This window comes from Phocoena sinus, chromosome 6 (assembly GCF_008692025.1).
Source record: "Phocoena sinus isolate mPhoSin1 chromosome 6, mPhoSin1.pri, whole genome shotgun sequence".
NCBI classification, from domain to species: Eukaryota; Metazoa; Chordata; class Mammalia; order Artiodactyla; family Phocoenidae; genus Phocoena; species Phocoena sinus.
The window spans coordinates 108919598-108931701 of NC_045768.1; the positions used below are offsets into that span (position 1 = coordinate 108919598).

A 12104-nucleotide genomic window follows, 5' to 3' on the forward strand; every position below is an offset into this window, starting at 1 on the left:
TCTTTATTATTGTCTGTATTTTGAGTTGCAAAGTGGCTTAATTTTATGAACGTTGAACACTGGCTAACATATAGTGTCTGAGTCAAAAGTTTTAGATGTTTGTCTAAACCTTGCTTTTGTGGCCTTTAGTCCATTAGAAACCCAAGCTAAAGACCTCACCAGAAAATTGAATTATCTCAAAAAAATATTTGAGTGTTAATTGGAATAAAGAATATCACTGCACCTCTGAACATATATAAACACGGGATAATTTTATGACTGAGTTTTACAAAACAGAGAAATTAGTTGAGTCATAAAATAATTTAATGCACCTTCTAGTATAGCAATCTATTATTAATGATGAGCTAATAGAAAAACTTCATTCATGCTTAAAATTATTATTTTAAGTGTAGCCCTTCAAAAAGATCCCCAAAGTCCAGTCATTTAAAAAAAATTATAAGATCGTTTTGGAGTTCAGGGGTCCTTGCTTCCCTCATCTTGTCTCCGGGGTAGCGACTGGAGTCTGGTCCAGTAGAGCTGAGATCCTGTTGCTTAAGAAATAAGATGACTCCATGTGCCTCATCTCATGGGCTCACCCCAAATACCTGTGCTGTTTCATGGAACATACTAACAACACTAAAGCCTCCTTGATTGCAGGAATTAGATTTGCAAGAATCCCAGCAGTTGTAGAGCAAAGCCCATCCATCACAACAGTAAGACAGTGAGGCAGCCAAGTGATCCTCCTAGTTTTATGCTGTCAGTTAATTTTTAGTGAAAAGTCTACAAGTGTGAGGCCATCTGGGGAGTCGGCAATTGGTAGGCCTATTTTATACAGAACTTTAGTGCTCGCTTAGTTTCTGTAGATTTACAATATCTAATGGTAAAATTGTTTAAGCTGTATTTTTCTTTCACATTGTGTATTATGTGACATCTATAATAATACAATTATAACAAACAAAATATTGATAATACAATACCAACAATTATCGGGGGTTGTATGTATTTTTCTCACCCTAAAAAAATCTGCTATGTAGTGCTATAATCATCTTTTCCTAGAATAAGAAACCAAGAATCTGAGAATTAAATAACTGGAACTATCCAGACCCCTGGCAATAAATGATGAAGCCATGGAATTGCTTAACTACGATAAAAACATTTGCATTTTCAATGTCAATCTTGAGTCAGATTTTAAATTTGGACCATCGAATATATTTGTGTGACTATATAAAATAGTTGAAAACTATTTCCTATAGCACAGACATTTTAAAAAAATAATGCAGATGCCCAATTTATTTTCATTTTTTAGAACAAGAATCCTTCAACATCTTGCTTTCTATTACCTTTGCCAGGAAATAAATATTTGAATGAGACATTTTAATAAGGGAAATATTTTTACTTAAAATTAAAGTTTCTATTTTTTCACCTCCAAAATTAACAGGAAAGCCACTGGCGATACATTTGTTAGTGAAATCATATTCCAGATGCTTTTGAAAAAACAATACTGCACCAAGTCACATTATATAATGTAATTGTCCAAAGTCTATTCCTAAAGTATTCCTAGGTCTGTCATAAATTTAAAAATGAGTAGAGATACAGGTCATATTAATAGCCTTATAGATAGCCTCTCCTAGAAACAGCCTTACTTAAAAACAGGAATTATTAAAAAATAAAATAATACCTCCATACTAACACAGAAGTCACTACAGAGTATATTTTCATAAGCTGCCACTTAAAATTTAAATTAGAAAGTGTTAGAGGTGTTCAAAAAATGTTATATCACCATGGATTCAGGCTAACTCGGAGAGCTGCATTGTGCCTCTTGGAAATTTTTGTTTCCACAAATTGTGCGTTATGATCACCTAGAGAGCTTGGAAATGCAGATTACTGGGACAACCTAAATGTTAATGAGTACAAATCTCCGCAACTGAGATCCAGAAAACTGGATCTCAGCAGTCCCTCCCAGCGATTCTGAGACAGCTGCTGAGTGGACCACAGTGTGAGAAATATTGTCCTCGTCTGGACTGTCATTATTGCATGTACATAGAATGTGGTCATTTCACACGTTGCCAGCTTTTATGATGGACGAGTGCTGTATGAAGATGATGAAGTTTAAATTGTTCAAAGTGTCATTTTCTATTTAAACACATATCCAGAGTAAAGTGGCTTTGTCAGTATAACTCCATAGCTCTGATTACAGGTTTGAGGAGGCCAACTTACTTGCACGACAGAAATAAACTTTAATCTCATATGTCATTTTCTCAGCTTTACAGTAGGATAAAAAGCAGGAGAGAGAGCAGATAAAGCGTCTTCATCTAAGTGCGAGGCCTTATAGCTTCTCAAGCACACAGGACTCTTAGTTCTCTCACCTACAGAGGGCATGAATGGCTTCCTAGTCTAAAGAAACAGATACAGTATCATAAGTAGCAACGATCCTTTCAGTGCAAATGCAGTCGTGGACCCAAAACCATGCTATCAGGTAATACAAAAGAAAAACCTGTGAGGTGGGACAGAGTTAAGTCACAGCCTTGCTCTCTATCCCCCGACACTTCCACTACCAGAAACCAGAAACCTCTGTAAAGGTGTTCCCCCTTACTGTCGCTCATACCCACGTGGTCTGTGCACTCATCCAGTGAACCAACCAGCCCTTCATGTCCTGGTCATCCTGTCTTTAGTAATAATGTTTTCATTGCTCCTTCCAATTTCTGTTTAAACCTCAGCTCTGTGAGCTGATGGGATGTGAGATGCCCTTACTATGTTGTGTTCTTCGGCCATTTTATATACTAGCCATTTGTAAATGTGTTCCTTTCTCCAAAGGGATCTATTCCAGGGGCCCAGACTGATATAAAAGTGCCTGTTCCAAGCCATTAATAGTATTTTCAGCTATGGCTTCTGTTACAGTGTAAACAAGCCCAATATGGACCATCTATTTCTGCTAAAATCCATTGAATCCTCCAAGAGGCTTGGGCAAAGACCCTAAGCATTCTATCTGCCAGCTGTGTGTTAGCTCTTGTCCTTCGGAGATTCAACCCAAAGGCAATTTTCAAGCAATTCTTTATCTTGTTAATATTGCAGACAAGCTCTGACCACATCAGTGGCTTCATTGGGCAACAGAGGGACATGTTCTGTCCATTGCTGCATGGCCTGGACACCACCATGACTACATCAAAGACCAATCCAAGACATGTGCCTTGGCGCTGTAGTCCCCTTCTGAGCTGGTAATTAGATGGGGACTACATGACCTAATTAATTCTACCCTGGGATTTCTATAAGGAATTGCATCTCCCACCTTGGAATGTTCCTGTTTTTCAAGAGGAAATTGTTTTTTCGGTTTTTTTTAATATAAAATTTATTTATTTTGGGCTGCGTTGGGTCTTGTTGCTGTGCATGGGCTTTCTCTAGTTGTGGCGACCGGGGACTACTCTTCGTTGCGGTGCACGGGCTTCTCCTTGCGGTGGCGTCTCTTGTTATGGAGCACGGGCTCTGGGCACACAGGTTTCAGTAGTTGTGGCATGCAGGCTCAGTAGTTGTGGTTTGCGGGCTCTAGAGCGCAGGCTCAGAAGTTGTGGCGCATGGGCATATTTGCTGCACAGCATGTGAGATCTTCCCGGACCAGGGCTTGAACCCGTGTCACTTGCATTGGCAGGAGGATTCTTAACCACTGCACCACCAGGGAAGCCCCCTTGGGATGTTCTTAACTGCCCAGTTAAGGGCTCATTTGCCTGACCATAATGCAAGGCCACTGGCCAGGACCCAGGAGTCTCTGAATATCCAGATATAAAGCTATAGCTTTGAGATCAAGAACCGGTTCTTGTGATACTGCCATATTCACTGCTTCTCAAATCAGCCCATTGTGTAGACTTACCTACTCATTCCACTGCAGGTACACTGTGAGTCCTGACCATCCATATGAGAGTTTCCATTGGTGAACGAAGGGACCTGTTTTTCCTCAGTGGGTAGCTTCCATCATGGGTCCATTGTTGAAAGGATACATTTTCATATGAGGTACTTCACCCAAGTTACTCCTCTTAGCTTGTTCCTGAATATGTCATTTTCATTTTTATCAGGGAACTTGAATGGAGATGACATTTTGACATCACGCATGACATGGTAGATATCTTAGACCTAAATAGAGTCTGGTACTCTTCAGATTCCTTTAGTCTAGGGACTGTCTCTACCAGAGCCCAAGAGAATGCCAGTAGCTGTCATTCAAATAGGTTAATCTGCTCATGGCATTAGAGCGTTTTCTGGTATAGAATCCTAGCAGCCACCTTAGGGTGCTATTATTGAGCTTTTCCCAGAAACTCCAGTCTGCATGTTTTAGTAGCAGATACCTCTACAGTTGATGACTTTTAAGGCCTCAGAGAGGCAGCTTGGGTTATTGCCTGCCTCAGATGTCTTACAGTTGGCCCTTGTTCCCATTTCAAATTCAGTCTGTCTTGGGACTTCCCGGGCGGTCCAGTGGTTAAGACTTTGCCTTCCAATGCAGGGGGTGTGGGTTCGATCCCTGGTCAGGGAGTTAAGATCCCACATGTCTTGCAACCAAAAAAACCAAAAGCATAAAACGGAAGCAATGTTGTAACAAATTCAATAAAAACTTTAAAAATGGTCCACATCCAAAAAAAAAAAAAAACCTTAAAAAAAAAATTCAGCCTGTCTTTCTGTCACTCTGTACACCATGACCAACAGAAACCCAGAACGTATCTGCCAGATTTCAAATAGTGCTGCAAGCTGTTTTCCTCGTACTGGGGTCCAGGAGAATAGCAGTGTGTCCTTTACTGTTTGTGAATTGTCTCGAGTGGTTGATCCAGGATATTTTCAGAAACTTCACTGACGTTACTGGGCTCTGACCCTTGGCTGCATCTAGTGTGAATCTTAAGCTTTACCTAGTCATGTGTGCTACTACACTTCCCAAACCTTGCCTGACTTTCTCCTCCAAGAGGAAAGTTCTCATTCATCATTAACCAGCTTAGTCTGACAATGATTTGGACCAAACTGCTTCCAACCAGGTTGTGACACATGTTGGAGAAGTCAGGTTTCCTTAAGGGACAAAGAGTAAGGTGACAGTCTACCCCACATGAAGACTCACTGTGTTTGAGGGGTTTTTTTGGGGTTTTTTTTTTGTGTGTGTGTGCGGTACGCGGGCCTCTCACTGTCGTGGCCTCTCCCGTTGCGGAGCACAGGCTCCGGACGCGCAGGCTCAGCGGCCATGGCTTACAGGCACAGCCGCTCCGCGGCATGTGGGATCTTCCCAGACTGGGGCACGAACCCGAGTCCCCTGCATCGGCAGGCGGACCCTTAACCACTGCGCCACCAGGGAAGCCCTGTTTGAGGTTTTTTTTAGATTGGGATTGAGAGGGAAGATGTAGCCAAGTGGACAAAAGCATACCAGCCTCCTCTGTCCTGAAACTCCTAGAGGGGTTTTACCACGTCCACCTCGTGGAGGCAGTTGTAGGGACTTCCTTAGTGAACCCACGTAGTCAGCAGTCAGCCTGCAAGACCTGCTTATTTTTATCATAGTCCAATCAGGACTATTTCAGAGAAAATTAACGAGGGGCTAGCACCCCTGCTGCCATCACATCCTTAATCAGAGCTGAGTTTTCTTTACCTCCCTGGAATCTTGTGCTGTTTAATAGTTACTACAGCGGAAGGTTTAGGCAATTCTAAGGGCTCCCATTTTAGTACATCCAATTACAACTGGGCTAAGGCCCAGCAGCCCAAGATTAGGCTCACGCCAGAAATGGCAAGGTCCTTCATCCACAGTCACATCCTTCCCAGTTATACATTTAGCCAGAGGTGATACCGCCTACTGGCTACGTCTTAGTCCCTTCTTTTCCTATCTGCAATTTTCACTACAACCATGATACCTACGAACACAGCGTAACTCTGCCTCCTTCTCTGCTCCACCAGCTTTTTAACATTGCTGTTAACTTCGCCTTCTCGTTTCCCAGCAGTCTTACTTCTCATGGTGCACTGGCTTCCACAATCCCAAAGAGCTGTGTTCACCACCCCTGGCCGTTCTCCATTAACCATGGCACACAGCCTGGGACCCCACTCAGAACTGGACAAGGAGACCCTGGCCTTCGTGGGCAGGCTTCTTTGTGTCTTCGCAGATGCAGTCAATTCAGCCACCGCGTCAGCGCCTTTTGTTTGCATTCCCATTGGCACCACTGGATTAACTCCGAGATGAAAGTGCCAGATTTAACAGGGCTCCTTCAGGGAAACAGCTGCCGGAAGGAACTAGAACAGATTTGCTTCCCCCCCGGCTGGCGACAACGTGCCAGGAAGTCTTTCATAGGAATCCTGTCAGTTTTCGCTCTTTTCACTCTGTGTCTTGAAAGCCACCTAAAGAGAGCTGATAGAGTCTTCTCTGGCCAAGTTCTTTCTTCTGAATGGCCCAGATTTTTTTTTCCTTCAGTGAAACCCAGCATGTCAGCTGCAAGAGTAAACGTGTCCATGAATTGTATATATTCTCCTGCCTTCCCCGAAACAGAGCCACCTGGGAACCCAGGCCTGGGGGACTCCCCGAATCACCGTGTCTATCAGAGTTTAGCTCAGAGCATGTGGTTTGGGGAGGCTCATTTTTTTTGCATTATTATTATTATTTTAATTACTGTATGGCCAGCCCAGGTTTGCTACATCCCTTAAGAGAGCTGTGTCTTCTTCAGGGCTGTTCCACTACACAGCAGAAAGACAACAGGCGGCTTTCCTCCTCAGCATAGACTCACATCACCCAAGGCTTCACCCACTCCAAAAGCGTCCTTGAATTTACGCCTGCCAGCAATTCCCGAACGGCAACATTGCAGCAAGTTAGGAGTTCGCATTCACATCAAACGTTGTTTTTCAGCTGCAGCATGCAGAAAAATGATCAGCTCTTATGTCAATTAGCCTAAAGATCCTGGCAAGTGTGAACCTCCCAGATATCTGCTGGTTCTTCTCAGCAAAGCGGCCCAGCTCCTATTTACTTTGTCCTGTGTGGTGTCTACTAGCCCCATGAGGCTGTTGAGCCCTAGAAATATGGAGTCTGAATTGAGGGGTGTTATAAATGTAAAGTGCACACTGATTTCAAGGACTTAGTATGCAATAAAGAACACAAAATTTCTCCTTTAATTTCTACTTGAGCCAACATTTGAATAATATTTAGGACGTATTAAAATTAATTTTGCCTATTTCTTTTAATTTAAATGTAGCTAATGTAAAGTTTAGATTTAAAATTACACACATAGCTTTCGTTGGTGGTTCCCATTATATTTCCACTGGCCAGGGCTGCATTGTAGTCACTCGTTTCCAGTGTCATTTGCCTGGGGTGGCAGAGGAGTGACATCAAGACGAAGTGCGGTGTCCCTCCAAGTCCCCACTGGACTTGTGCTTTCATCGTGAGCACAGGCTGCAAAGCTGCTTGATGTACGTGCTCTGGTTTCTCTTTCCCCCAAGTGGTTTTAGCTGCGCAAAGCTAATCGGTTACTAGGAGACAAAGCCGCTTTCTCCTCAGTTTTATGACCCTGTTTCCCTTCGGTTTTATCTCACTCATCATCCATCTGCCAGTTCAACAGGGCATATGTGTGTGTCATCCATATCCCAACAGTATGATTTATCCCCAGTATTTTCTGTGGAGCTTTTGCAACCTCAAACCCAGGGAGGGTCAGGGTCACGTTCTCATCAGAACTCCCTCCCAGAACCTTTGGCTGCATTGAGTCTGAAAGGATCTGAAAGCCAGGTCTCCTTCCGTCACCACCACTGAGGTTTTAGGTTCAAACTGTCAATCAGACCCTCCAGATTACTTGGTCCTCTAGGAGGATGCGAGGCAGGTGACACGCCAGACACAGCATCTTCATTTCATGGGGAGGTCCAACAGCGACTCAAGAGCTTCTTCCCCCCGCCCCTCCAGGCTTCAGGCCACTGAACTGCTCCCCCAGGGCAGGTGCCACAGTAAAGGGAGAAAACTCCACATTCCTGTTTTCAAGGAAATCATGCTGGAAAAACTAGGTCTTTCTCTGCAGTTCTCAACAGCCAGGCCTGGTGTTACCCCTTTACTCACAGTTTGCTGGAAAGATCCAACTGAGAAAATATAGTTGTTCACTATGTATGTTAAATCTTAAATCTCAAATCTCTGTTTTGAGACAAGTGTGTACGTGGGAGGCTCTCTAAAGGTCTGAAAATATTCAATTCCCCAGAACAGATGGACAGTGGAGGAAGGTGGTTAAAATGTACAAACTTCCAGTTTTAAATAAGTTCTAGGGACATAATGTACAACATGATGACTTGAGTTAGCACTGCTGTAAGATAGATCATGTATGATATAGTGGAAAGTTGTGAAGAGAGTAGACTCTAAGAGTTCTTATCACAAGGAGAATTTTTTTCTTTTCTTTTTATTGTATCTATACAAGATGATGGATGTTCACTAAAACTATTATGGTAATCATTTCACAATATGTGTAACTCAAACCATCATGCTGTATATCTTAAACTTATACGGTGATGTATTGATTATTTTCCCATAAAGATAAAGACAATAAAAAGAAAACAGTTACTTAGCCTTAACATTTCCATGGTGGCTAAAAACATTGGCAGTATAAGTGAACATCCCTATTAAAGACCACTAGAAAACCAATTTCCAATTTTTGTAAGACTGCAACAGTTACATGTAATTTGGATCATCAGCTTTTATTTTAGACTTGTTTCCTCAAAATCCAGTTGCTTATACATCTTACAGTTGAGATATATTCCAGTAATTATATCTTTCTGTTTTTCAGGTATAATTGCCTTATTTCCTAATTCCCCAAAAAACTGTTTCATACATTATTACATCAACTTTGATCATCCTCTCAGTTTTAGAATCCATTTAAATTTCTACTTTTCGCTTTCATATTTTGTAATATACTGTTCATTAGGCCTGTACTATCACAGACCTAAAATAAATTTTCAGGAGTTTGAGCCAGTTAATTACTTTTAACTCTTATGTTACCATCACAGAGTACTTTCATAAAAATTGGGCTGTAACAACTTTTTAAGATGTCATCTTTTAAACATTGAATTTTAGTAGCAAAAATCCAATTAATTGGCAGTTACCTACAGTTACATTCCAAACAAATGCATTAAATTATTCATTAATGAATTTCATTATAAAGGATTAAATACCATATTTTCCTATCACGAACACATTTCATTTATCATTTGTTAAAATAAGTTTATTTGTTTTATTTTTGGCTGCGTTGGGTCTTCGTTGCTGTGCGCGGGCTTTTCTCCAGTTGTGGTGAGCAGGGGCCACTCTTCGTTGTTGTGCACGGGCGTCTCGCTGCGGTGGCTTCTCTTGTTGCGGAGCACGGGCTCTAGGTGCGCGGGCTTCAGTAGTTGCAGCAGGCGGGCCCTAGAACGCAGGCTCAGTAGTTGTGGTGCATGGGCCCAGCTGCTTCACAGCATGTGGGATCTCCCCAGAGCAGGGCTAGAACCCGTGTCCCCTGCATTGGCAGGCGAACTCTCAACCACTACGCCACCAGGGAAGCCCTATCATGTTTTTATTAAGTAATTTTTTCTTTAAATTTTGTTTTTTTCATATATATACATGGAGAATTCTCTTCAATTTGCAACACTTTAGAGAAAAATAACAATACTTTTAGGACCATGATAAGTTATAATATTCTTTAACATGAAACTTCTGCCAGATTTCCTTCATAATTTCAACAAAACCAATGTACCTTAAAAGTAATAGTATATGAACTAGAATATCTGGCCATCTGATAGTATGCCAAATGGGTTAGTATAAAACATCAAGTGAGAATAACAATAACCAAGCAGTGTTGTCGATCTAGATTGTATTTCCCAATGAAGTAACATGAAATTGTAGAAAACAGGCATTAAAATGTTTGCCTCCATGGGGCTTCCCTGGTGGCGCAGTGGTTGGGAGCCCGCCTGCCGATGCAGGGGACATGGGTTCGTGCCCCGGTCCGGGAGGATACCACATGCCGTGGAGCGGCTGGGCCCACGAGCTATGGCCGCTGAGCCTGCGCGTCCGGGGCCTGTGCCCCGCAACGGGAGAGGCCCCAACAGTGAGAGGCCCGCATACCGCCAAAAAAAAAAAAAAAAAAAAAAAAATGTTTGCCTCCATGAAAAAGAAAAATTCAAACTATGATCATGGTATTTTCCCTTTGACATCATATACGTACACATTTAAACACATGATGTGAAAAAAATCTAGTACATGAACATATATAATATCCAAATAGATTTTTTCCTTGCTCAATTTATTTAGATATTCTAGCAATATGTAGACAATACCAGAATATTTAATTTTTCCATTAAAACATAACACTTGAGTGTTTCATTGAATGAACACGTCTGTATGATTCAGCAGGATAAATCAATAAAACTTGAATAGGAAAGAAAAGCAACTCACCTTTATATGTTTTACCTTTTCATTATAATAATGTTATCATTTATCATGATAAAGATTAAGTTATCGTTCTGAAATGCCTGTTATACATGCCCTATTCCATGACTAAAGTGCTTTTCTTTTTAACATCTTTATTGGAGTATAATTGCTTTACAATGGTGTGTTAGTTCCTGCTTTATAACAAAGTGAATCAGTTATACATATACATATGTTCCCATATCTCTTCCTTCTTGCGTCTCCCTCCCTCCCACCCTCCCTATCCCACCCCTCTAGGTGGTCACAAAGCACTGAGCTGATCTCCCTGTGCTATGTGGCTGCTTCCCACTAGCTATCTATTTTACATTTGGTAGTGTATATATATGTCCATGCCACTCTCTCACTTTGTCACAGCTTACCCTTCCCCCTCCCCATATCCTCAAGTCCATTCTCTAGTAGGTCTCTGTCTTTATTCCCGTCTTGCCCCTAGGTTCTTCATGACCTTTTTTTTTTTTCTTAGATTCCATATATATGTGTTAGCATACGGTATTTGTTTTTCTCTTTTCTGACTTACTTCACTCTGTATGACAGACTCTAGGTCCATCCACCTCACTACAAATAACTCAATTTCATTTCTTTTTATGGCTGAGTAATATTCCATTGTATATATGTGCCACATCTTCTTTATCCATTCATCTGTCGATGGACACTTAGGTTGCTTCCATGTCCTGGCTATTGTAAATAGTGCTGCAATGAACATTTTGGTACATGACTCTTTTTAAATTTTGGTTTTCTCAGGGTTAAAGTGCTTTCTAATGTTTTTCTTATGACAGGATGATGAGGTAAGGGAAAGCCGATTCAGTTTCACAGCCTATGGAATGGGACCGTGTCTGCAAACAAAAGACGGTGTGACTCCAAAGGGCCCAAACCATCCTGTCCAGGTAATGCCAAAGAGCCTGGATGAAATGAGGAAGGTCTTCATTGACCGGGCCAAGAAGATTGACACCATCTCCCGAGCCTGCTTCCCATTAGCCTTTTTGATTTTTAATATTTTCTACTGGGTTATCTATAAAATTCTTAGGCATGAGGATATTCATCAGCAACAAGATTAAGTCTCTGGGGGTGTGCAAGTGTGCAAACTGTCAACTCAGAAGGAAGGTTTTTTGCCATAGGGCTGTGTGTGTGTGTGTGTGTGTGTGTGTGTGTGTGTGGTGTACAAATGATGACCATTTGTCATATGTGGCATATGGAAAGGTATTATTATGATTTGCTATGCAAAGTCATGAGGCAGTTGAGTATTTTAATGGATAAAAAATATATATATTATAGGGATTCTATTTCATATTAATTTAAGATTATCTGTTTTTTTCACAGTAAATCGTACAAGTGGAAGTATTACTGTCAATGTGTATCTAATATATCACATAATAGTACATGTGAAAACTACTTTGGAATTCTTTGATTTTTAATTCAATATTAAATATCACAAAAGTAAAATTTGCACAGAAAACTTTGGAAAAGGAAAAAGGGGAAACGTTGAAGATAAAAAATCAGTAGTTTGAGGCTTTAAAATATTTTCTTACACTGTAGTTACAAAATAGAAAAATAATCAGATAAGTCAGTGGGAAACTCGCTCAGTAATGATAGAAGATTGTACATACACATGCTATAGAACCAATTTAGGGAATAAAAAATTTAAATTAGGAGATTAAAATTAAAAACTTTGTTGTTTAGATACTAAATTTAGTTGTTTAAAATACTA

General features: G+C 41.0%; 1 protein-coding gene across 2 annotated transcripts in view; it reads left to right on the forward strand.

Moving 5' to 3' along the window:
• Positions 1–11454, forward strand: part of GLRA3 (glycine receptor alpha 3) — a 167453-nt gene extending 155999 nt beyond the window's left edge. For both annotated transcript variants that reach the window (XM_032635588.1, XM_032635589.1), the window contains one exon: positions 11176–11454. In XM_032635588.1, the coding sequence (XP_032491479.1) occupies positions 11176–11454 (279 nt within the window). The remainder of the gene's footprint in view (positions 1–11175) is intronic.
• The last annotated feature ends 650 nt before the right edge of the window (positions 11455–12104 follow it).